The sequence below is a fragment of the Anolis sagrei genome, chromosome 4 (assembly GCF_037176765.1).
Source record: "Anolis sagrei isolate rAnoSag1 chromosome 4, rAnoSag1.mat, whole genome shotgun sequence".
Lineage (NCBI taxonomy): Eukaryota > Metazoa > Chordata > Lepidosauria > Squamata > Dactyloidae > Anolis > Anolis sagrei.
This window is the reverse complement of record NC_090024.1, coordinates 237634912-237661863: the sequence shown is the minus strand read 5'-3', so window position 1 is coordinate 237661863 and position 26952 is coordinate 237634912. Positions and strand designations below refer to the sequence as shown.

The window sequence follows — 26952 nt, the reverse complement described above, 5'->3', positions numbered from 1 at the left end:
CCTTGCGCTGACGCATTCCGAGGCTGCGGCACGGCAGGGCTGGGAAGTCTTGGCGAAAGACACACTCGCGGAGGAGGCAGGCGGGCGGGAGAGCCGAGGCAGCGGCGCCATGGGCGGGGAGCAAGAGATCGTCCGCATCGCCAGGCGCCTCGATAAGATGGTGGCCAAGAAGAGCGCGGTGAGTGAGTGAATGAGTGAGTGAGACCACCCCTTTCCCTTCCCAATCAGAGCCTTCTCTTGGCTTGTGGAAAGGCCTCCCTCTTGCCCCTCCCTCGTGGTCGCCTTGGCAACCACGCTGAGGGGTTGGGCCCCGCCCACAACGGTTTTTCTCCAACGGCTTTTTTCAAAAAATTAGCCCCGCCCACTCACAACGCCCAGAGCGGAGAAGCCCCGCCCACATCCTCACGCCTTGTGTTTCCTATCGAAAAGGGAAAGCTCCGTTCACAGCTCACCCTGTTGGCTCTGATTGGTTGCTTCCTCCCACGTGGCCTAGGTGGCCCCGCCTTGTCTCTGCTGTTAACCACGCCTCCTTTCCTCAGTCTTGAAAAGGCTTGGAGCAGGCATGAACCAACTTGGGTCCTCCAGGCCTTTTGGACTACAACTCCAACAATGTGAAGTGGTGGCAAAAAAAGCCAATGGGATTTTGGCCTGTATCAATAGGAGCATAGTGTCTAGATCTAGGGAAGTCATGCTCCCCATGCTCTATTCCGCTTTGGTTAGACCACACCTGGAATATTGTGTCCAATTCTGGGCACCACAATTCGATATATATATGTGTATATATATTTGTCGTGTCAGGAGCGACTTGAGAAACTGCAAGTCGCTTCTGGTGTGAGAGAATTGGCCATCTGCAAGGACGTTGCCCAGAGGACGCCCAGATGAATTGATATTTTTATCATCCTTGTGGGAGGCTTCTCTCATGTTCCCGCATGAGGAGCTGGAGCTGATAGAGGGAGCTCATCCACCTCTCCCCGGATTCGAACCTGTGACCTGTCGGTCTTCAGTCCTGCCAGCACAGGGGTTTAACCCACTGCACCACCAAGGGCAAGAGAGATATTGACAAGCTGGAATGTGTCCAGAGGAGGGTGACTAAAATGATCAAGAGTCTGGAGAACAAGCCCTATGAGGAGCGGCTTAAGGAGCTCGGCATGTTTAGCCTGAAGAAGAAGAAGGCTGAGAGGAGATATGATAGCCATGTATAAATATCCACTGCACGACCGAGGGCAAGAGACAAGCTGGAATGTGTCCAGAGGAGAGCGACTAAAATGATCAGGGGTCTGGAGAACAAGCCCTATGAGGAGCGGCTTAAGGGGCTGGGCATGTTTTGCCTGAAGAAGGGAAGGCTGAGAGGAGATATGTATAAATATGTGAGAAGAAGCCACAGCGAGGAGGGAGCGCTCTTCTTTTCTGCTTCCTTGGAGACTAGGCCGTGGAATAATGGCTTCAAACTACAAGAGAGGAAATTCCACCTGAACATAGAATCATAGAATCAAAGAGTTGGAAGAGACCTCATGGGTCATGCAGTCCAACCCCCTGCCAAGAAGCAGGAAGATTGCATACAAATCACCCCTGACAGATGGCCATCCAGCCTCTGTTTTAAAGCTTCCAAAGAAGGAGCCTCCACCACACTCCGGGACAGAGAGTTCCACTGCTGAACGGCCCCGGAGTGTAGTGGAGGCTCCTTCTTTGGAAGCTTTTAAACAGATGCTGGATGGCCATTTGTCAGGGGTTATTTGAATGCAATATTCCTGCTTTTTGGCAAGGGGTTGGGCTGGATGGCCCATGAGGTCTCTTCCAACTCTTTGATTCTATGATTCCTACAACTCCTTACACCCAGTATAGTTTGCCCATGCCTAATCTGCCTAAGCTAGGTTTAGAAAAGGCAGAGGAACCAGAGACCAAATTGCCAATATCCGCTGGATAATGGAGAAAAGCAGGGAGTTTTAGAAAAACATCTATTTTTAAAGCTTTTGATTGTGTGGATCATAATAATTGTGGCAAGTTCTTGGTTGTCTGGGCATACCAAATCACCTTATCTCTCTCCTGAGGAATCTGTATAAGGACCAAGTAGCAACAGTGAGAACTGACCATGGAACAGCAGACTGGTTCAAGATTGGGAAAGGCGTACGGCAGGGTTGCATCCTCTCCCCCAACCTATTCAGCTTGTATGCAGAACACATCATGCGATGTGCGGGGCTTGACAAATACAAGGCTGGGGTGAAAGTTGCTGAAAGAAACATTAGCAACCTTAGATATGCAGATGACACCATTTGATGGCCGAAAGCAAGGAGGAGCTGAGGAGCCTTCTAATCAAGGTGAAAGAAGAAAGCGCAAAAGCTGGTTTGCAGTTAAACATTAAAAAAAACCAAGATTATGGCAACAAGAATGATTGACAACTGGGAAATGGAGAAAACGTGGAGGCCGTTCCAGACTTTGTATTTCTAGGTGCAAAGATTACTGCAGATGCAGACTGTGGCCAGGAAATCAGGAGATACTTACGTCTTGGGAGGAGAGCAATGACCAATCTTGATAAAATAGTGAAGAGTAGAGACATCACATCGGCAACGAAGATCTGCATAGTCAAAGCAATGGTATTCCCCGTAGTCACCTACGGATGTAGCCCCCGGTGGGGCAGTGGGTTAAACCCCTGTGCCAGCAGGACTGAGGACCGCCAGGTTGCAGGTTCGAATCCAGAGAGAGGTGGATGAGCTCCGTCTATCAGCTCCAGCTCCTCATGCGGGGACATGAGAGAAGCCTCCCACAAGGATGATAAAAACATCAAATCATCCAGGCATCCCCTGGGCAACGTCCTTGCAGACGGCCAATTCTCTCATACCAGGAGTCACTCCTGACATGACAAACCCCCCCCCCCCCAAAAAAAAACCAAAAACACCTACAGATGTGAGAGCTGGACCTTAGGGAAGGCTCAGCGAAGAAAGATAGATGCTTTTGAACTGTGGTGCTGGAGGAAAGTTCTGAGAGTGCCTTGGAAGATCCAACCAGTCCATACTCCAGGAAATAAAGCCTGACTGCTCATTGGAGGGAAGAATGGTAGAGGCCAAGATGAAGTACTTTGGCAACATCATGAGAAGAAAGAAAAGCTTAGAGAAGACAATTATGCTGGAGGATATGGAAGGAAAAAGGAAGAGGGGCCAACCAAGGGCAAGATGGATGGATGGCATCATGGAAGTGACTGGATTGACGTTAGAGGAGCTGGGGGTTGTGACGGCTGACAGGGAGCTATGGCGTAGACTGGTCCTTGAAGTCTGCTTCTGGATTGTATAACAAAACAAACAATTTTATTGTTCATTCATTCAGTCGCTTCTGACTCTTCGTGACCACATGGACCAGCCCATGCCAGAGCTCCCTGTCGGCTGTCACCACCCCCAGCTCCTTCAAGGTGAAGCTAGTCACTTCAAGGATGCCATCCATCCATCTTGTCCTTGGTTGGCCCCTCTTCCCTTTACCTTCCATTTTCCCAAGCATCACTGTCTTCTCTAAGCTTTCTTTTGTTCTCATTATGTGGCCAAAGTACTTCAACTTTGTCTCTAATATCCTTCCCTCCAATGAGCAGTTGGGCTTTATTTCCTGGAGAATGGACTGGTTGGATCTTCTTGCGGCCCAAGGCACTCTCAGAACTTTCCTCCAGCACCACAATTCAAAAACATCTATCTTCCTTCGCTTAGCCTTCCCTATGGTCCAGCTCTCACATCCATAGGTGGTTACGAGAAATACCATTGCTTTTACTATGCGGATTTTCGTTGCCAGTGTGATGTTTCTACTCTTCATTATTTTATCGAGATTGGTCATTGCTCTCCTCCCAAGAAAGAAATGTCTCCTGATTTCCTGGCTGCAGTCTGCGTCTGCAGTAATCTTTGCACCTAGAAAACAAAGTCTGTCACTGCCTTCACGTTTTCTCCCTCTGTGCCAGTTATCATTCAGTCTAGTTGTCATAATCTTGGGTTTTTTTTTAATGTTTAGCTGCACCCCAGCTTTTGCGCTTTCTTTTTTCACCTTGATTAGAAGGCTCTTCAGTTCCTCCTCCTTTTCGGCCATCAAAGTGGTAGAATCTGCATATCTAAGGTTGCAAATGTTTCTTCCAGCAATTTTTACTCCAGCCTTGCATTTGTCAAGCCCCGCACATCGCATGATGTGTTTTGGATACAAGTTGAATAGGTTGGGGGAGAGTATACAACCTTGCTGTACACCTTTCCCAATCTTGAACCAATCTGTTGTTCCATGGTCAGTTCTTACTGTTGTTACTTGGTCCTTATACAGATTCCTCAGGAGAGAGACAAGATGATTTGATATGTCCTTTCACAGTTTCACTCGTGACATCATTGAGGTGCTCAAGCTCCAGCCCCACGACAAGGCAGCGATCCTTTGCTGGAGTTGTATAGATGATTTTTAAAGGATTTCCAAAAATTCTTTCATATTGTGTTTGATATTCACAATCCAGCGTGTCCCAATGACATGCCTTTTCGTGGGTGCTGCCCTCTATTTTTCTGCCTTGGATTGCCTAGGAGAAAGTTGGGATATACATTTTCTACTTGCAGAAGTGTGGACAAAAGTCAGTGGATCTGACTGGTAGCTGATTACATCCAGACATGTGCACAAACCTTTTGGCAGTAGTATATCTCTACTACAACTTTCTTTTAAACCAAAGCCATTGGTGGCTACAGATTCTCCTGTTAGGTGGTGAAGGTGGTGATGCCAAAGACATGATAAGGAACTATTTACATGCTACAATGTGACATGGTTCTTTCAAAGTTGTAAGGGCATATATCTGATAAGACTAAATATTAGAGTATATAAGGAGTGACGTGCATTACTTGCTCGTGGTAAACTCAGTGGCTCATGAGGCTCTTTCCAGCTCTGATTTATTAATCCATACATTGATGAATGCCACAAAGTAAATATTATTTCATAGAATCCATACTGATTTGAGAAATAGTGCAGAAGTTTCCTATAACAGTCATTTGGATCAAGAATGGCTGGTTTGGGTGGTTATATTTTTGCCCCATAAGCTGTGCTGTTTTGCTTTAATTAGCCGCCTTTGAATCTGCTAATTTACTGGAGTCATTGTACTTTGGACTCAATGTGACTCCAATGTGTTCTTTTTTCCTTCCCAGGAAGGGGCAATGGATTTACTGAAGGAACTAAAAAGTATTCCAATAACTCTCCATTTATTACAGGTAGGTCATGTCATTGCATATCTCTCATCTTGTACTGCTAACTCCTCAGTTCTCCCTCTCAATCTGCCACTCTGACAGTCCTATATTGAATATTACTAATAATAATGAATATGAATATTATAGTATATGATTGTTCACTTTGTCCAAGAGACACTTCAGATACTAGTGTAAGGAAATGCCATATTTGTGCTGTCTTGAGGTCTGGATGCTTGCATGTAATAAGCACTGATATTTTCAAAATACAGTTAAAAAAATCTCATCCTTTTCAGATTTGCCAAGAAGAGATTCTCCCAGAATCAGAGATGCTTGAGCCTTTTGAGTCACTCAGATAATTTTATAGCGATCTAAATGAAAGAGACCAGTGACAAAATTATGTTATTGCTTTGATAAACAAAATGTATTTTCACCTTGTTCCTCTTCCCTGGGTTCCACGATCTAAATCTAATTCCTAATACCAGTTAGAGTAAATGTAGTCAAAATTTGCAAAAGTATTGCCTTAGTGTTTAATAGATTTGCTCTACGCTGAAAGTAACAATTGGATGTAGTCAAAAGCCGCTACAGGGGCGCAGAGCTTGGACATTTTAAAAAAAGGTGCTGTTAGTCATTATTTTTTAAAGTTCATTTTTGGGGCTGCCTCTGCTATATGAATGGAAACGATATTTGAAAGTATGTGAAAATGATTCAAAACATGTTTTTCAAGTTTCGCGAAGCCTGATATGAAAAATCCGGGACTCACAAGAATAGTCAGTTACGGATTTATTCTGTGTAAAATGTGTACGTGATAGTTCTCTATAGGAAACAACTTTTTCTGCACAGAAAATATTTCTCTGAAGAAATATTTTCTGTGCGGAAAAAGCTGTCATTGTAGTCATTCCAAACAAAATCTATACATGGTTGATGTATAGAATAAACACAATTTTTCTTTCACATAAGAACTGTGTGCACACTTTTCACAGCTTAATTATTGCCTAGCACCCAGCTTTGAAAACTGCTTGATTTTTGAAGACTTTCTTGCAGGAGGAAGAAAATTGTTAAAAGTACTCATTGCTTGCTTGAGAACAAAATGAGTAAATAATTATATCACTGATCTGCTCATGGAGGTTTAAAATGTTTCACTTGTGGGAAGAAACTACTAACAGATCTATCTTCTCTGCTATATTATGCTATCCTATATATGAGTATTATGCTATTATATCCTATATATTTCTTAACTACATTATAAATTGAATCCGTTTTTGTCTTAATCTCATTGCTAATTTGTTTAATTTCATGACTCTTCTACTATGCATACTAGGCATCATCCAGTCTCTTCTTCTGGTCTTTGTTGTCCCAGAGCAGAAGAAAGCAAAGCCAAAGCACTCCAAATTCCATGGGATATATCTTTCCTGAGATAAATGAGATGTGTCATGAAGAATGCAATATTAACATTGATACTTAGTTGTTTAAAATGACTGTAACCCTACAAGAAATTTGTCTTTATTGTTGGGCACTGCTTCCTTTTCAACGAAACTTTGTATACACCTGCCTTGTATGATGAATTGGTTACTTCTTTCTTACTGGTTTGCAGTCTACCCGGATCGGGATGTCTGTGAACGCACTTCGGAAGCAGAGCACAGATGAAGACGTGATTGCCCTTGCCAAATCTCTTATCAAAGCCTGGAAAAAACTTCTAGGTGAGGAAAAGGCATATTCGGATAGTATCATGATAGTATTGGATTGATCTTGCTAGACCGCCTGAGGGATCCATCTGCCCATCCTTCTATTTCTGGTAATAGCCATCCAGATTTTGAGGGGACACTTACAAGCAGGGCATTTTTCTTACAGCTGTTCACCTCTGTACAAAAAAAAATTGGTTTTGCATGAACTTTTATCTACCAATTGTATTTTAAAAATTCAGTTAATCTTACTCTGATAGTGGAACCTGGCTGCTCCCTAAAATTGTGGTTCTTGAAAATAAAGAACCACAATTTTATGGTTCTTTTCTTCCATAGGAAAATTGAGGATAATTCAAATTCTGAAAATTGTTATATTTTTATTTGTCATGAGGCTGTAAAGGTGGTGCCATCAGTCACCTTCAACACCTTCTCCCTGTTGCTGTTTCATTTTCCTCCTACCAGTGGTTCATAATTCAAACGTCACTGATGCTGAATAAATGGATTTCATGCTCCTCTCTGCTCCTGCTTTGTTAGTACGAAGCAAAGGCTAAGGGGCATACCTTCATATTATCTCACACAGAACTGATGTTCTGATATGGGAGACCCCCAGGTAATTCCAAATATCTCCAGGTGGTATTGAGATAAGGATCATGCCTGTTAGAGTTGAAAATAGAGACTAATGATCTGCACTTGGTATAAGGCAACTTCCAATCTTTCTATGCCAGCTGGGTGAAGGGAAATGTATTTGTTAATTCTACACTGAGACTAATATACAAGAAGTCACAGAGATGGTAATGAAGGTTTTTATTTATATGCCGTCTTTTTCTAGTTCAGGCCTCATAGTGACTTACAACATTTGTAACAAACATAGCCAAAATCCACAGCATGCAAATTCTAAAAAAACACACACACAATAAAACTGAAAAAACATTCTTATTAACATATTGGTGTTAGAATGCCATTCTGCCATTCCTCATGGAATTACAGAACTGGAAGAGACCCCAAGGATCATCTAGTCAGGCCCCCTTCTGCTGCGCAGGAACACAATCGGAACACTCCTGACAGATGGCTATCCGGCTTCTTTAAAACTTTCAGAGAAGAGGACTATCACATTCCAAGGCAACAAAATATATTCCACCACTGATCAGCTCTTGCTGTGAGGAAGTTCTTCCTCATGTTTATGTGGAATTCCTTTTTGTAACTTGTAACTGCAGAGTTTAAAGTGGAAGCACATAGGCAGAGGTGTTTGAAACCACTGTAATTAGCAGGGTGATGGTGACCTTGGGACAAAGGGTGAGAAAGATCTGTATTTTTATCACCTTTCTTCCTAGTTGTACTACCATCATAGTAACTCCTTTAGCATTGGTGCTTTAATAGTTTTGCCACTAGTTCTTGTTTTAAGAATGCACAAGTGCCCCAAACTAGTTGGGCATCTGCTAGGTAGATCACAATTCAAACTCAGGACTAATTTGTTGTTGTTGCTTGTTCTCTTCCCTGCTTCTCATTGCCTACATTCAGATGCCTCAGAGGATAAAGGAGATGAGAAGAAAAAGAATTCTTTGCCAACTTCATCCTCAAGGGAGAGCGGTGACTCCAAAGACCAAAGGTAATGCTTCCCTTTAGCAAGAGATAGTGTTCTTGTACCTGATATTCTCCTCACATCTTTTCATTATGGTGTACTTCAAAAGCTAGCATGTTTTCCTTACCAGCTAGATGATTTGGGAAATTATACTTTAATATCAACTTTAATATCAATTTAGGGGATGGCCGAGGGAGATGAATCAAGTTGGTTCCTTAAAAACAAAATCTTCAGTTGTAAATGGAAATAAATAAATGTCTACCAAACACGGTGTCCTTTCTGAGTTTATTTTGGTTATCCTTATTTATGATTTGATTCCCTTTCATTCCTCCCTAATTCTCTATCATGTCGGTCCTTCCTTTATTAATAAAAACATCTTTTCTGATTTTGTTGATTTATTTTGTGTTTTATTTTTTTTCTAATTAACACATTCTTATTCCTTCCACACATGTTTGAGCATGCACACACTTATATCTTAGGAAGCTTCAAGTTTTGTCCTCCAAGTATAGGTTTAAAGTGTCTTCTTCCAAGGTGTTTTGTGCTTCTTGTGCACATTTCTCCAAGAGGAAGCGGTAATATCATGTAGAGATCCCACAACATTTCAGCTTGATAACCATCTGTATTCCAACATTCAGTGAACTGATATTGTATTTTACACATGCTTTGTGCAGATTCCAGAAACCTTTTATGTATCCATCTTGTACAACTCTTCATTTGACACATCCAGAATTGCCAGTTCTACGCAATTTTAATTGTAGTTTATCCTCTTTGAGTTTGTTGTGTTAAACATTGAAATAATGCTGCTTAAAACCATACTCTGGGTGGAAATACACATTCACTTAATTAAGAAGTTCCTTAAGATCCTGATCCTGTGGTGACTAAATTCATGGAGAGTGAATTGTATATACCTCACACACAGACTACTTTTCTGCAATTGAAGAAATTTGTAGAGGCTGAATCCATCCATATCATTGTTTGATCTGAAACTGGGAATGATCACTTTTTCACATAATTAAATGGACTGTTCCATTATTACATAAATATTACTGTTCCATTTCAGCTTGAGAGAGTTTTTTTCCTCCTGGAACCTGATATGAAAGGGGCTGACACTAGGTGGGGCTAGTAATACTTTTTCACTAGGTGCTTACAACCCTGATAGCATCAGATCTCATAGTGACCCATTGGAAGTTTGTAAACTTAAGTAGTATCCCTAGGAAGGATGGCTTAAATATGTCCAACCAATGCAACATATTTTTTTATTTTGTGCTAGTAAGACTGAAATTATCAGAACCAGTTAGAGCAGTTGCTTCACCCAGTAGATATTCTGCAAATCTACCTCTTCGTGCTTGTCTACATAGTAGCAGAAATATTTTCATAGATTATGTCTTAACCCATTTTACTTGTTTGAATGGTATTGCAAGCTATGAGCTTTTAAAGCCAGACTTCAGCTCTGCACTTGAGACCCTATCTATCTATTTTATTTTAAAATTTTGAATTTTGAAGCCCAATAGAAAATACTGTACTCAGAGTTGTTGCCAAATGCTTGTGGCAAAAAACTCACAAACAAAAGTGTTCACCTTGTAATGACTGATGGGGTACATGGCTGAAAATTCAACCTGCTGTTCAATCATTGATCAAGCCCATTCTCTTTCACAAGCTGAGGGAAGTCATGTTCTGGAGTTACAGAGGTGCTAGTCCTGGATTTCAGCTAATGCTCATCCTAGATTTAAGCTAATGAATCTTAGTATTGGAAGAGAATACTGTCAATGCACAGAGTTGGAAGAATCATAGAATCATGGAGTTGGAAGAGACCTCGTGGGCCTTCCAGTACAACCCCTTGCAAAGAAGCAGGAAAATCGCAGTACACCATCCATTTAAACTAATGCTCATTCTAGATTTACATTATTAGAAGAGAATACTGTCAATGCACAGAGCTGGAAGAATCGTAGAGTTGGAAGAAACCACGAGGGCCATCCAGTGCAACCATCTAATGAAAGCAGATGGGCGGATAACAGTTGGGGGAGGAGAATAACAGTTGGGGGAGGAGACCCAAGGGCCATTCAATCCAACCCTCTTCTGCCTTACAGAATGCATAATCAAAGCATTCACAATGGATGACCATCCAGCCTCTGTTTGAAAGCCTCCAGAGAAGGAGACTCCACTACACATCACAGCAGCATGTTTGACTGTCAAACAGCTCTTATTAAACTCCTGCTTCGTGGTCATGTGGGTGCTTCTACTAATGTCATAGGATGCCTATGATGACGGGACTCTGGCATTGGCGATAGCAATAGGGAAGGGAAGGTGCCCGTCCAACTGGGCTTAATTGCTTTTGGCCCTGCTCAGCCATGTAGACTCCACCCTACCACCATAGATTGGGCATGGAGTGAGTAGACACCTCTGCGGCTAGTCGAGCATTTCTGTGCTGGACTGGCTGCAAAATATCTGGCCAATATAGACAAGTCCTTGGTCTCTGGAGCAGCAAAAACAAGCTTACTCAATTTTCATGTCATTCATTAACCTCACATTTTGCAGGAAACCTGTAGGGAAAGAAAAGACTCAAGGTGGCTAAAATGCAGTTGTCATGGTGCTAAAGCTATATTAAGTTTCTTCCTAATGGATGGTGTACTGGGATATTTAAACTACAGCACTGGAGCAGTTTCTACATTTTTGAACTTTTTGCATTGAGAGCTGGGGTGGTGTTTTCATATTGGATTAGGAAACTGGAGGACTAGGGTTTGAACCCCTGTTCAGCCATTGAATACTACTGGATGACCTTGGGCAAGACACACTTGGCCTTAGAAGAAGTCAGAGGCAACTCTCCCTTGAACAAATTCTACAAGAAAAACAACTACCCTGTGATTGATTTGCCTTAGGGTTACCACAAGTCAGAAACAACTTGAAGGCACACTACAACAGTAGCCTGTTTGTAAACTGGACTATTCCATCAAATTAGAACAGCTGTATAAAGATCAATTAGCTTTTAGTATTCAGTTGCAGATTTTTTTCATACTTGGAATATCAGTCCTATCCAGATCAGTGTTGCAACTTTATGCCAAAATATTAAGAAGCTTTGCCATGCGGCTTTGTTGAGCACATCATTTTTTTTACTGACCATTTAGCATCAGTATAGATGTGTTTATCAGTGGTTCTCAACCTGGGGTCCCCAGATGTTTTTGGCCTACAACTCCCAGAAATCCCAGCCAGTTTATCAGCTGTTAGGATTTCTGGGAGTTGAAGTCCAAAAACATCTGGGGACCCCAGGTTGAGAACCACTTTATCTGAAGATGGTGCAACATAGTTTTAAGCACTTACAGGTCAAAGCCAATGACATTAGGATTGCTCGGATGTAGGGATGTGAAAATGGCTGTGTATGTGGCCATAATCAATTGAACTATGGTTCCTCCATTAAAGGGCCCTTCAGCATAACATTATTTATTGTTCATGTAATTCCCAACTGGAAGCCTAGTTGAGATAGTTCTAACTGTAGTTGTAGTACATAGGGCAGTGACTGGTGTTTTAGGTTCTAGGGTTAATATTCACATCTATCTAAGGGACCCATTTCACATTATCTGATGGATCCATTGATCCATGGATATCAGGAGCAATTGTCAGAGAGAGATCTACATCCAGTTGCTAGTCAATTGAATACATCTACTTGACTGATTGCTCAGTGTTAAGTCTACACGCCTATAAATCCCATTCACACAGTGAAGCTAATAAGGACTTGGATTTTGGTCAGAATAATGAGGCTTGTTTACTCAGGGCAGACACATTATACTGTGGCAGTGTAAAGGTTTCTGGAAGCCTGTATTACATGACACCATCAACTGGCCTTGTGCAAGAGACCTCCTATACACCTTCCTCATTCAGATGGTTTGTAGATTCTGAAGCCCTCTTTCTTGCCTATGTCACAGCAACTGAGAAGATTATATTATTCCAGAAACTGCTGTTGATCATGTGTAGGACATAGAACATTTGTATTATATTGTATTTCCATAGTGAGAGACAGCATAGTCATTATACACAATAAATGACTTTAAGGCACACAACAACATTGGGAAATGCTTCATAGTACAATAAGCCCATGGTATTCACTGGGATGTGATTCAAAGATACACAACTTGATTACATAAATGTATGGATGTTCCCATCATATACAATGGTGTAGTAAAATGATGTCTATTATATAAAAAGGCAAAATCAAGCTTTGTTTTTTAGATGGGAGGATGAGGGGTAATTTTAAAAAAATAAATGTTTGCTTTATAATGAAAACTATTTAATACATTACAATGGCATTATTACATTGACTAAAAATGAAATGCAAAGATACAGAATGGGGGATGCCTGGCTCAATAGCAGTTCGTGTGAAAAGGATCTTGGAGTCCTCATGGACAACAAGTTAAGCATGAGCCAACAATGTCATGTGGCAGCCAAAAAACCCATGGGATTTAGTCCTGTATAAATAGGAGCATAGTGTCTAGATCCCTCTATTCTGCCTCGGTCAACCCACAACTGGAATCACATTGTGTCCAATTCTGGACACTGCAATTTAAGGGAGATGTTGACAGGCTGGAATGTGTCCAGAGAAGGGCAACACAAATGATCAAGGGTCTGGAGAATAAACCCTATGAGGAACAGCTTAAAGTACTGGGCATGTTTAACCTGCAGAAGGGAAGGCTGAGAGGAGACATGATGAGGCCCATGTATTAATATGTGAGGGGATGTCATAGGGAGGAGGGAGCAGGCTTGCTTTCTGCTGCCCTGGAGACTAGGACACAATGGAACAGTGGCTTCAAACTACAGGAAAGGATATTCCACCTGAATATGAGAAAGAACCTTCTAACTGTGAGAGCTGTTCAGCAGTGGAACTCTCTGTCCCAGTGTGTGGTGGAGGCTCCTTCTTTGGAGGCTTTGAAAGAGAGACTGGATGGCCATCTGTCAGGGGTGCTTTGAATGCAATTTCCCTGCTTCTTGGCAGGAGGTTGGACTGCATGGCCCACAAGGTCTCTTCCAACTCTATGATTCTATTATTCGCAATGTCATTTGAGATATTTTTAAGCCATGCATGGTTGAATCTGTGGATATAAGATCTATGGATATGGCATGGCCAGCTGTAATGGGCTTATACAAGATCTCCTCTTAGATCCTTAGGAAGTAAATGCTAAATATTCTTCTTGATTCTGCCCAGTATTACTATATTATGTTCCACCTAAACATTTACACTAGTTTACAAAATTAAATTAGTATGAGATGTAAGTAAAATAAATTATTTAAAAACAAACAAAAATGTTTGACCTTTTTGGTTGGAAGTTTAGGGCCAAGAAAAGGAAATAATTCTTCACAGAGAGCATCATTTGTGTATGGAATTTGCTGCCCCAATATGGCCACTTTAAATAACTTTAAAAGGCAGTTCTATAAATACATAACAAAAGAGAGATGTACCGTTGTGGTGGGTTGCAGTCCAGCTAAGGTGAGAACACATCAGCCCCACTGGATGATTACTAGTCATCTGTGCTGCCTTTGGTGCTCCCTGTCTGTAGAGCTCTGTGTGACCTGGCCATCATGGACATCTTTGGTGTCATCGGCAGAGATATCCATACAGCCAGAAGCAGGGGACCAATGAACTTAGGGGGAAGGGTGTGACAGTTGCCCCATGTGGACAGTGGACCAATCTAAACTAGACACTTCTCCCATTTGTATTAGATCTTTGTGACTTGTCTTTCATAGTGTGAGTGGAGAACTTCTGACCAAGTAGTTTTCTCTTCTAGCTCCATTAAAAGGCAGGACCTGCCGAAGACTCCCACCACTCCCAAAATCACCACCTTTCCGCCAGTGCCTATCACATGTGACACTGTACGTAACAAATGTAGAGAAATGTTGACTTCTGCCCTACAAACAGACAGTAAGTAACAGGAGAGCAGGTGTGTAGCATTTCTCCTCTTTATATCCCTGAGTCTTGACATTATGAAATACCGTGCATTTGACAATGTTCATAGTGACCACCACTGAACTCTGGGGTTCTTCTCACTAATAACTCTCACACCATATTCAGATTCTTGAACTGCTTGAAGAACAGTAGCTAGTTAGATAAGAGTATGAAGATGAACTGTAGTTCAGTAATACAGCATACTTAATCCAAAAGTTTTGATTAAAAGCCATGGTGCAACTTGATGGCAGAATTCCACTGATATTGATGCCAATCAGGTCTCCAATAAGAGGATATTCCCCATTTGGAAGGGCACAGCAGAGCAGGCTGTCACCCACATTGTCACGGTATTGCTCCCAGTGGTGGGACAAAGGAGGCCATCCCAGCTGATATTAATAATTGGGCATATGTGTTTACAGAGAACCACTCCTTCTCATACTAAGGTCCCGGGCCATTTAGGGCTTTGAATTTCATCATCAGCATCTAGAATTCAAACCAGATATTCATTGACAATCAGTGAAACACCTTCAAAATGTGTTTTATGATTTCTATAGTATGTCCTTGTCAGTAAGATGGCTGTTGATTTTTGCACTAGTTGCAGCCCTAGAGTAATCTTCAAGGTCAGCCCCATGTAAAATATATTTCAATAGTCTAATTGGGTAGTTAACATACCTACCTGATGTCTTAATATTGTGCTCCATCAGTTCGTCTGAGGAAGAAGAATGTAGTAAATTAAACTCATGTCAAGGTACAAGTATTTGTCTTAAAGATGCCTCACAACTCCTTTTCGATCTACTTTTTAAAATAAAGTGTTAATAAGGAAAGTGTCTGCCTTTATAGCAGATGCAAGTGATAATTTTCTCCAGTTCACCTCAAGTGGATGTAGCATATCTGGATTTCAGTAATGCCTTTGACAAGGTTCCTCGTGGCCTTCTGGCAAACAAACAAGTGAAATGTGGGCTAGGCAAGACTATAGTTAGCTGGATCTGTAATTGGTTAAGTGAACGAACCCAGATGGTGCTCACCAATGCTTCCTCTGCATCCTGGAAAGATGTGATGAGTGCAGTGCCATGAGCAGGGTTCCGTCCTGGGTCCAGTTCTGTTCAACATCTTTATTAATGACTTGGATAAAGGTTTGAAAGTATGATCATCAAGTTTGCAGATGACACCAAATTGGGAGGGATAAGCCAGTACTCCAGAAGACAGGAGGAGAATTCAAAATCATTTTAACAGATTAGAGAGATTACTGGCCAAAACTAAAAAAAGAAAGTTCAGTGGGGACAAATGCAAGATACTCCACTTAGACCAGGGGTCCACAAACTTTTAAAACAGAGGGCCAGGTAACAGTCCCTCAAACTGTTGGAGGGCCAGATTATAATTTGAAAAAAACATGAAAGAATTCCTATGCACACTGCACATATCTTATTTGTAGTGCAAAAACACTTAAAAACAATACAATAATTGAAATGAACAATTTCAACAAATATAAAATTATTAGTATTTCAATGGGGAAGTGTGGGCCTACTTTTGGCTGATGAGATAGGATTGTTGTTATTGTTGTGTGTTTTCAAGTCATTTCACACTTAGGTTGACCCTGAGCGAGGGCCGGGTAAATGACCTTGGAGGGCCGCATCCGGCCCCCGGGCCTTAGTTTGAGGACCCCTGACTTAGACAAAAAAAATTAAATGCAAAGAAACAGAATGGGGGACGCCTGGCTCAAAAGCAGTAAATGAGAAAAAAAATCTTGGAGTCCTTGTGGAGAGGAAGGTGAACATGAACCAACTATGCCATGTGGTGGCTAAAAAAGCCAATGGGATTTTAGCCTACATAAATAGGAGTCTAGGTGTAGACCCAGGAAAGTCATGCTCCGCCTTTATTCTGCCTTGGTCATACCACACTTGGAATGTGAGAAGAAGTCATAAGGAAGAGGGAGGAGGCTTGTCTTCTGCTGCCCTGGAGACTAGGACGCGGGGCAATGGCTTCAAACTACAGGAAAGGAGATTCCACCTGAACATTAGGAAGAACTTCCTGATTGTGAGAGTTGTTCATCAGTGGAACTCTCTGCCCTAGAGTGTGGTGGAGGCTCCTTCTTTGGAGGCTTTGAAACAGAGGCTGGATGGTCATCTGTCGGGGTGCTTTGAATGTGGTTTTCCTGCTTGGCAGGAGGTTGTACTGGATGGCCCACAAGGTCTCTTCTAACTCTAGAATTCTATGAAGTTCACTTTGAATATGGAGGAAGACAGATAGTTCTCTTGACAATGTATTAATGTACCTGGCTGCTAGTTGGTTAGTTTCTGGGCACAATTCAGAGTTTTGTTTGTAGTCTATAAAGCTGTGCATAACTTGGTATGGCTGTTTGAAAGAATGAAACGTGTTCTATAGAACCCTGTTTGAGTCTTAAGGTATTTGGGGGAGACCATCCTTTTGGTTCTCCTATGCTCAAAGGCAGTGTGGCCCGAATGCGAGAGGGGACTCTTGGATTGGGCTGTTGTAGCTTTAAGTCTTACAAGACTTTGGAGCAGATCTGTTTCAAACTGGTCAAAGGTATGTGTCTTTCCTCACATTGCATTCTCCAGCCTCCAGTTGCAACCTCTCCTCCTAACACAGCTACTGCCTCCCTCTCTGCCAGTTAGGCAGTAGCTATGTTTGGAGATGACAGCCGCAATGGAAAGTTGTGGCTTGGAAGGTGAGAGAGGAGAGATGCCTATGTTCCACTTGACACAGCTTTATAGTACTTTGTTCTCCTCCAAGATCTATTCAGGATTAATGTGTTTTCTTATGTTTGAATTCTGTTCGTTTTTATGTGATCCAACTACATTAGGTGCTTCAAATCTCTCTCTCTTTTTTTCTTTTTTTGCAATATCGCAAGGAATTTACCCCCGGCAAGCCTGAAATGTGTGCAGTGTATTACTGTATTTCATCTTCAGTGAAATGTCGTGAAACCTAAAGCTGCTTGCTTTGGTATTCTCCCTACCTGCTGGGGCCATTTGTTTAGTTTGCTTCTTATTTCTTTACAGATGACTATGTTGCCATCGGTGCTGATTGTGAAGACTTGGCAGCTCAAATTGAAGAATATATCCTTTCATGCCAGTGAAAAGCAATATATATATATATATATATATATATGTATGTATGTATGTTGGGGTGGGGGGGGGGGAGTGCTGTTATTTCTAATGCAAGCTCCCCATTCTTGTGTGTAAGGCTTCCTCTCTACTATGGTATTTAGTACTCTAGAGGATCCTGGGAAATGTAAGCTTTTGTGGGCACCAACAATATTTCTGCAAAGAAAGGATCTTTGAATGTTCAAAAATGTTTCCTAGAGCAAAACAGTGAGAATGAGGGGAGACAATAACACAACCTTGGTTACTCAGTATTACTCAGGTCTTGTCAGGAGCCTTATAGAGGCAATAGTATTGCCAGAGTGATTCATATTAGACCTTACCTCTCTTAAAAAGCACCATTCCTAGTTAAAGGTGTATGTTCCAATTGACAGTAATATGCTTCTGAGATAAACGTTGCAATGAAAGGGAGATTTCCAAAATTGAGGAACATCTCGGAACCGAGTACAAGTGTAAGGAATAAAGTATTTATGATATTGCAGCATTCACCTTCCTCCTTCAAATGTGGAGGTATCTATTGAAATCACTTTCTAGATGGCTACTTCCTAAGATGGTCTCTCTCACTGCCACAGTTGCAGGACTTCTTTGCTGGTTTAGTCTTGGCACTGAGCACTCAGGGCCTTTGGGTATGGAGCTCAGGCAAGCCAAAAGTCTATTAGGATGCTCCTTAATGGCTTTTGAACTTATATACCAAGATGTCAAGAACACAGACTTGAAGTACAAAAACCGTGTTAGGAGCCGCATCTCCAATCTAAAGGACTCTAAGAATCCTGACCTCCGAAAGAATGTCTTGTGCGGAGTGATCACTCCAGAACAAATTGCAGTGATGACTTCAGAGGTGAGGTGAAGAGCTGAGAAGTACAGGGTGACCAGTTCCATCTCTGTATGAAAGCAGAACTTTCAAAATTGTCAATGGCTACTGTTGATAGGGAAGATTACTCAGTGCAGCAGTAAAAAGAGCCAAGAAAGGTAACAGTCATATTATCCTCTTACAGAAACCCCGCTGGAAGAGATAGGATGATGGACTGAAATTAGTGTTTCTTACCCTTTGCTTCTCTAGATGTTTGGGCTTCCAATCAGCACAGACAAAGGTCTAATTGGTGTGGGCATGTAAAACACCTGAGGATCCTAAAGTTGAGAACCACTAGACTAGATGTTGTGATCCAACTGCTGTTTACATTAGATTAGGATAGCTATCTGACACAACCTGCAGCATCAAGACTAACTAGTGATTTGTTGGGTGGCAGTTTCTGATGATTTGGGACAAATGCAACTAGCTTTGAATACTTCTAATTGGGATGCACCAAAAGTGTTGGTACATCAATGAAGCAGAGTGACCTGATGTTCTTGTACTCATTCTCTGAAAGGAAATGGCTAGCAATGAGCTGAAGGAGATCCGGAAAGCCATGACCAAGGAGGCTATCCGGGAACATCAAATGGCTAAAACAGGAGGGACCCAGACTGACCTCTTCACCTGTGGAAAGTGTAGGAAGAAGAACTGTATCTACACCCAAGTGAGAGTCCTAATTTTTACAGTTAAACTTAAAAGACCAGCTAATCACCCTATTAGTGCCCACAGTGTTCTTTCCTTCTAAGGAATCTGCCCAAAGTGGAGCTGTTTTGCTTCCCCATATGGATGTTGACATTAACTGGAGAATCAAGGCTGTATTCCTCTCTGTGGAAAATAAGGTCTGGTAATTGCCAGATCTGTTGAGACATATAGAGTGACCAAATTCACTCACATGTTCTTGCTATGAATTATTGAGCAAAATCTTGCCAGTAAACTTGTTTCAGAGAGGTAACAGGGCTCACAGAGGCTAGTTGTTTTAATTGCTTTCAATTTTACAAGTCTCTGACATCCCTTGAACTCTTGATCTCACTAAGGGTCAATTTGGAACATATTTTTGGAATGGAGAATTGTTTGAAGCTGTAATTCACCATGATTACAGGGAGCCCCCGGTGGCACAGTGGTTTAAAGCCCTGTGCCGGCAGGACTGAAGACTGACAGGTTGCAGGTTCGAATCCGGGGAGAGGCAGATGAGCTCCCTCTATCAGCTCCAGCTCCTCATGTGGGGACATGAGAGAAGCCTCCCAGAAGGATGATAAAATATCAAAATCATCCGGGCATCCCCTGGGCAACGTCCTTGCAGATGGCCAATTCTCTCACAACAGGATGCTCCTGACACGACCAAAAAAAGAAAACCACGATTACGTTTCTGTAGAAATGAACTATTGAATATATCACCCCATCCTAAATAATAATTCCCATGATTTCTATATTTGTCAGAGATCTTGGCCGCATACACACTGCAGAATTATAGCAATTTGACAAATCTTTCACTTTCATGGCTCCATCATATGGGATCCTGGGATTTGTACTTGGTTTTGGCACCAGAGCTATCTGACAGAGAAGGGTCACTCACTCACAAAACTACAAATTCAAGATTTTCATAGACTTGAACCCTGGCAGTTAATGTGCTTCAAGCCCTTCACTATGGGAGGGTCATGGGGAAATGCCAGTGTGTTTTGTTTTTAAATTGATCTGCTCTTGTACATTGAGCTCAGTTTTAAATCCCACAGATGCATCTAGGTGTTGCTGTACTCAAAATGATCCACAGACTGGTGTGCTTTTTCCTCCAGTTTGGGGAGAGGAGTATAAATAGAGAGCTATAACATTATGAAATAATGTCTTTCTTTTTGGTTCTCACATTCTAGAACTTGGAGTAACCATGGAAACTGGTTTGTAGTAGGTCTGGGGTAGACACCCCTCTCCATTCCCCCCTCCCCCTTCCAAACACACTGGTACATAAAATGTACCGCCACCACAGGTCACAAGCAATTGACAGTTGCTTTGTGTGGCTTTGTAAACGGTTTGTTGGGTTTAAGAAGGTAAAGGATAATGGCTATGAGTCTTGAAAACCAAAAAGTTCTTCACAAGAGGCAGCCTCCCTCTGCCCTTCAGATCTTATTCTGGGTTTCACAGGCTGAGTATGGTTACAAAATGAAGGCTGGATTAGATGGACTTTTGGCTTGATCTGACAGGATCCTTTTCTTCTTTATTGAAAGAGAGTGCTTTTAGGTCCCATTTTGTGATACATCGGGGTTGTAAAAGAATAGTAGTTTGATTTGAGTCAGTGTGTTGGTTTGCATTTGGTCAGACTTGGATTTACAAAATCTGACAGACTATGGCAGGGGTCCTCAAACTAAGGCCCGGGGGCCGGATGTGGCCCTCCAAGGTAATTTACCCGGCCCTCGCTCAGGGTCAACCTAAGTCTGAAACTACTTGAAAGCACACAACAACAACAACAACAATCCTATCTCATCAGCCAAAAGCAGGCCCACACATCCTACTGAAATGCTAATAAGTTTATTTTTATTAAAATTGTTCTTCATTTTAATTAGTGTATTGTTTAAAGTCATTTTTGCACTACAATTAAGATATGTGCAGTGTGCATAGGAATTCATGTTTTTTTCAAATTATAATCCGGCCCTCCCAACAATTTTGGGGACTATGACCTGGCCCTCTGTTTAAAAAGTTTGAGGACCCCTGGACTATGGTATGCAAAATGGAAGGTGATGGGGAAAGATTGCTTCTCTGCAATCTTGGTGATTAAGATGCCTTCATCTTCGGATTTTTTTTTTTGTGTCTCCATTCACACAGCTACAAACTCGCAGTTCAGACGAGCCAATGACCACTTTTGTTGTGTGTAATGAATGTGGGAACCGCTGGAAGGTAAGCATTATTCACTCATGTGTTTTAATTCTATTTTTATTATTTTATTTACGTCACTTTTATCCCACCCATATCAGCCCGAAGGCGACTCAGGGCGGCATACAAATCGGCACAATTAGATGCCATATAAAAATACATTCTAAGGGCCAATGTGTATGTAGCACAGAGTTCTGTCATAAGTGTAGCTCTGAGATTGACTAGAAGACTGGGTGGGCGGGTGGCACTTAATTTTTCTCCTGCTAGGCACGTTGTTCATTCCTCTTCCTTCTCTGTGGTTTCCCACCCACAAGGGACAAAGCAGATTGTAGAAAGAGGGTGTTGGCAGACAAAACAGCATAAAGTGAAAGGACTAGGCAACACCTTCATAACTCCAGTTCTGTACTAGTCATGCAGGCACTCTCTTGAACATTTTCCAGAGATTTTGATGAAAAAAAATCATAGGACTGCCTCTAAAGTAGGTGTGGGAGATTGACAAAAGTTTGAGGGGGGCACATTGACTAAGGAACTAAGGAGCATTTTAAATACACTTTCCATTATTTCTCTCATTTGGGGGACTCAGAACATCCTTAGGGGATGCACAATCCACTGTAAAAGGTACTTTAACCTTGAAGCAGGTCATCTGATTGGATTTATAACAGAGAATGTTGATATTTTTGATAAGAAGAAAGGTTAACATCAAAATAATGTCTGAATGGGTAGCTAAAGTTTGCACGTACTTTAAGATATGTTCACTTCTCTGCCCAGGTTTTGAACTACAAAAGCCGTATTTCAAATTGGTTTTGAGATCCCTCCTCTCCACCTCTACTCTCAGTTCAAGAATCAGCAGCCTAAATGCTGCTTTGACTCACTGAACTGAATGGAGAGTTACTTGCTATGTTCCAACCGGTACATAGTGTGGTTTCCAATTTATATAATAGTTTGTTATGGTACTTCTGAAAAGAATCTTAAGATTTATAAGTCCTGGGTGGGTTGGGGGCTGAAAATTATATATTTTTCTCCACCCCATAAGCTTATAACCAATTCCTTGAGGGGAGAGAGAATTGTTAAGTCAGTTTAAGACACTAATGTGGATATGATTATTGAATTCCGTACAATGTCAATACAGAATTTCTGTATCCATGGGTAATGCTAGGTGGACCTGAATGCCTGTAATGGATGAGCTCAGTCTCACACTTAGTCCTCTTCTCCTTCCTAAGTTCCACACCTCCTTTGTCAATGTTTCACTACAATAAGAAACCTCAGTCTCCAGCCTGTCATCTACAAAATGCAAAACATCCACCCAACTTCATTTGCTTCTGTGAATTCTTTTCTCTTGTCCTCCATCCAGAACAGAAAAGGGTTGGGGAAAATATTTTGCTCTCTAAATCCTCTTCCTTTGCTCTCTAAATCCTACCGACCTCTTGCAGTTCTGCTGAGACGACTGTGACCAGAGCAGCAACAGTCAAATCTGGGTCAGATCTCCGCCATACATTCCCACTAACACCGCCAGCAAATTTTATATATTTTTTTGTCACCGATGTTACTTTGTGCCCTGTACATCGTCCAGGTGCGGCAGGCCCAGCTGTGTTTCATGCCTAGGAATGGAATGGCAACAGCTGGGAATAGAAGCTGGGAGGGTGCCAAGTGGAGAATTTATGTGGACTGACCACCTTTGGAGTTTCTCATCTTAATCAGTATTAAATCTTTTTGGTCTTTTTTTTTTTCAACTGTTGGCCAGGCATCTAGTCTTGAATCTTGGAATGTGCGATGGCTTCTTGTGACTTTCCTTGTTTCCAGTTGCCTCTTTCAGAAGCTCTGACGAACATGTGTCTCACTCTCAGATCCATAGGATGTCATTTTAACTGCCATTGCAAGTGACGCCTACCAGTTTAAACTTGTTTCACCTTTGCCTGGAGATCAGGCTGTTCTCAAAGTACAACTTGCAGGGGAGTTTCTTTTTGTGAAGGAGGGGTGAGCATAAACCAACTTCAAAACAGTTTGAATATGTTATATATGTCATAGATGTTTCTATGAGTGAATGATTCACGTTTGTTTCTATGAAAGTTTTCACCTTTGCAAGGTGCTTCAAAAGAAAGGTGTTTCTGTTGAGGGATACCTAGCAACAAATGACACTGAAGAGGATCTTCATGAGGACTTTCTCCATTAGTAGGTTCACCTTACCTAGCACTTAATGGTGGGTTACAGAAAGAGGCCTTGTTCTCTAGCTCCCTATTCCAGCTTTGTGACTGTAAGATTGAAGGAAGCCACGTATTAAACCTGTCAGATTTGTTCTGTGTACACCAGTCTTCCACCTTTCAAGTAAACTGAAGTTTGTTGAAAATTCTGTTTGAGATTTCTGGCCTTCTCAAGAGGATGGGGCGGCATTCCTAGTTTGTATGTTTTAGAAACGCTACTGCCTTTGTATTCAGCATCACAACTTTTGAGAAAGGGTTATGCTCCATCATTTACTTAGTTTGGACATGTGGAGAAAAGGAAGAGAAGCCAGCCATAGAATGAGGAAAATGACCTGCCCAGTGAACAGACATGCAACTTCTGGGGTGTCATCAATAGAGAAATCCTGGAGGCTGGCAGGAGAGGTCTCCTGTAATGCTAAGAGAAGGACCAGAAGGGACCCGACAGGGAAAAGTAGAGCAAAGATGCTGTGGGTGGAAGGAAAGCTGTGGCATTTAAAACTAGAACAATTGAATATTAAGATGTACCACCATCACTCACTTAGCTAAGGCAGGCAAGGGGCAAGGAAAACAGTAGGAGCAAAGAATTTAGCTTTGTGGCTGGAGAGTCTCTTTTGCAAAGTTATAAATCTATCTCACGAGTGGTTTGGATTGCATCTCCCTCTCTTTGCTGCTTCTAACGTTCTGTGCCCGTTTTTTTGGTTTTGTTACATGTACAATTGCAAATGAACAACTAATAAAAATTTTAATTGAAGAATGAGCTGTTCCTGTGAATAAAGGAGCACATGGTTTTGAAAATGCAAGTCTATAGGCGGTCATGTTTTAAGTCTGCATAATTATATTTCACACTGCTTTTGTCTGAAGTTCTGGTTTGGTGGACATAGCATCCTTTGAATGATTTGCTTTTTTCATAAAGTTCTTAACTGGCTTAAAGTCAAAAGGGAAAGCCACAGTATTAATTCTGTCAGTCCTTTTAACTCTGAAAACCCAGGTATGTGTGTGTCTCAGTATGTGGAAGGAAATTTCCTGGCTGTAAAAAAAATTGTGAGTTTGGCCCTTTAGCATTGTTCTACCTTGAACCAGAAGCTCTGCAACAGAATTGGGCATGCATACTATTTGTGTTCTTTTCCAACCAGGTGTATTTTTTAAATGCACAAGTTGCAGGTTTGGTTTTAAATTCTTTTCAACTATGGTGGCACAGTTGGAAAATCCTGGACTAAAGATTTCTCAAATTTGGTTTGTAAGTTCACCATGACACTCTGTAGCCAATCCTCTAATATGAAACTGTTATCATTTGTCTTCAAGTTGACTTTGATTTATGGCAACCCAATGAATGAGAGACCTTTTAAGATCCCTGGTCATCAACTGCCTTGCTCAGGTTTTGCAAAATCAGGGCTGCAGCTTCTTTGATTGAATCAATCCACCTGTAGTTTGGCCTTCGTGCTTTTCTTAATTGCCTTCTACTTTATGCAGCACTGTAATCTTTTCCAATAAGTTACACAATCTCATAAAATGTCCAAAGTATGACAGCCTCAATTTTGTTGTCTTAGTGTGTCAGGACAGATCAAGCTTTATTAGCTCTAAGACCCATTTATTTCTGGTTTTAGCTTTCTTCTTCATGGTCTCTTTGACTTACTCAAATGGGTTTAGCTCTGCCAGCACAGGGCATCATTTATTGCTTTGGCAGTAATCCCACCCACTCCCCATGTGCCATACACGAGTGCTTCCCAATGAAACCCTCAGTTCTTTTTTATTAACTGTAACTCTGTCATAGGAACTTTCTGAGTGATAGTTCATTTATATCGGAATTTGTTGGCCTTTGATCTTACACTGACAAAGAGTTTTGATTTTGTGTTTCTGTCAGATCTTTCTTATTCTGACTTTCTGATTGTGGTTTTGCATCACCTTTGGGTTTGGTGTTTCCTATTCTGTTGTTATAGCTTCTGTGAGTACTTTCAAAATTGTGTTGAGTGTGCTGGAAAAAATCCTGAGAAAGATAAGTTACTCTAATTGCCTCTTGTGTCTTGGCAAAAGGGATGATTGCTTATGTTGTGGCATCCATGGAACTGAGGGTTTAGGCTTGAGGCATGCTGCTCATCTGGTAGGGAGTGGGCGATATTACCCCTCCCCCCCCCCCCCAAAAAAAAAAAAGGTTTCAAATGATTCAGAGGCAGGTAAACTCATTTGTCTGAGTTCACAGATCACCACTTGAACAACTAGTTACAAGTAAGTAAGCTGTCCATATCCAGCACTAAATTTCAAATGACTCGATTTGAAACTACAAGCATTTTCCTTAAAAATATTCCAATTGCAATTCTTTTCTAAAGGAAAAAATGATTAGAAGTAACAAAAAATATGCTTGCATTTCTTTGCTGGGAAAAGAAAACTTACAAAAAATTGGCATCTTGGCTGAAGGGTTGGCAGGTCATATATATGGAGATAAAGGTTTGACTTCATAATCTGAAAAGGCAACACACTGCTTTTGGCCTTCGCTGTATATTTGTGACTGGATTCCACAGGCGCTTTGTACCTGTGCCAATTGGAGAACAGACTAAATATGGCAAGTACAGCAAGCAAGTATTGCCACCCACTCCCGAACTTGCATCTTTTTATGTTTTACAAAAAATAAACATCACCCCCGCATTCTCGAGCAGAGCATTTCCATTCTTGCTGAAGTTCTTCAACATCAGACAATAACTTTGATGCACTGAGCAAATTACTCCTTCCTTTTAACATGGCATCCCATCATTTTAAGACATCTGTTGGTAGGAACTGTTGGGCAAAAGAGTGGACCTTGTGTCAGCAAGGAACACAGCACAAGGTCCATAGTAAAACTCAAGGATTGGCGAGATTTTGCAAATGATTCCATTGTAAACACAATCAAGAAAATGGCCATGGAGGACAGTTGTTCTCATAAAAATCTGAATATGAAAGAATTGTTTTTGATAGTCAGAAGCTTTTCACTTGGAACTGCTTGAAACAGGATTCTTCATGTTTTTATTATTATTACTAGTGTATATACCTGGCTTTGCCCGTGTATGCCTTTTCATTGTGGCTCTTTCTTTCCTTCCTCCACTTCCCTTCTCCCTTTTTTCTTTCTTTTCCCTTCTTCCCTTGCTTTCCCTCATACTCTTTCCCTTTGCTTTAGCTTCATTTCCTTTTTTTCCTTGCCTCCCTCCTTTTCTTTTTTTCCCTCCTGCCCTCTTTTACCCTCATACATGTCACCTCACAGCAGCCAATTTGCTTCACTCCCTTTTCTTTCCCAGTCCTATAACAGAGGGCCACTTCACCCCAGCCACAACCCATCCACCTTATTCCTTTTCTTTCTCTCAGCTCTGGACCTGAAATAGGTGAGTTTTTTTTAGTTCAACTCAATTATTTTAAGTTGGATAATGAAGGCTATGTGCACTAAGTTTGGCCCAGATTCATCAAGTCATGTTGTAATAATAATAATAATAATAATAATAATAATAATAATAATTTATTTCTAACCTGCCATCTCTCCTCGTAAGGACTCAGGGCAGTTTCTGGAGCAAAAGGCAAACATTGAATGCCGCATGCTTAATAATAA

At 41.5% G+C, this 26952-nt stretch overlaps 1 protein-coding gene across 5 annotated transcripts; it reads left to right on the top strand.

The window, feature by feature from the left end:
- On the top strand, positions 1–24138 carry TCEA2 (transcription elongation factor A2). Of its 5 annotated transcripts, none has more exons than XM_067468245.1 (10): positions 8–178; positions 5133–5195; positions 6763–6868; positions 8369–8456; positions 14201–14334; positions 17376–17432; positions 18161–18315; positions 18845–18991; positions 21139–21210; positions 22757–24138. In XM_067468245.1, exons 1-10 carry the CDS (start codon positions 110–112, stop codon positions 22853–22855), a joined length of 990 nt encoding a protein of 329 aa, XP_067324346.1. In that variant the 5' UTR covers positions 8–109; the 3' UTR covers positions 22856–24138. The 5 variants fall into 5 exon arrangements, with proteins under 5 accessions (XP_067324348.1, XP_067324346.1, XP_067324347.1 ...); XM_067468246.1 differs by having other exon boundaries at positions 9–178; positions 22407–22916; XM_060771922.2 differs by having other exon boundaries at positions 10–178; positions 22928–24138.
- Positions 24139–26952: the final 2814 nt, after the last annotated feature.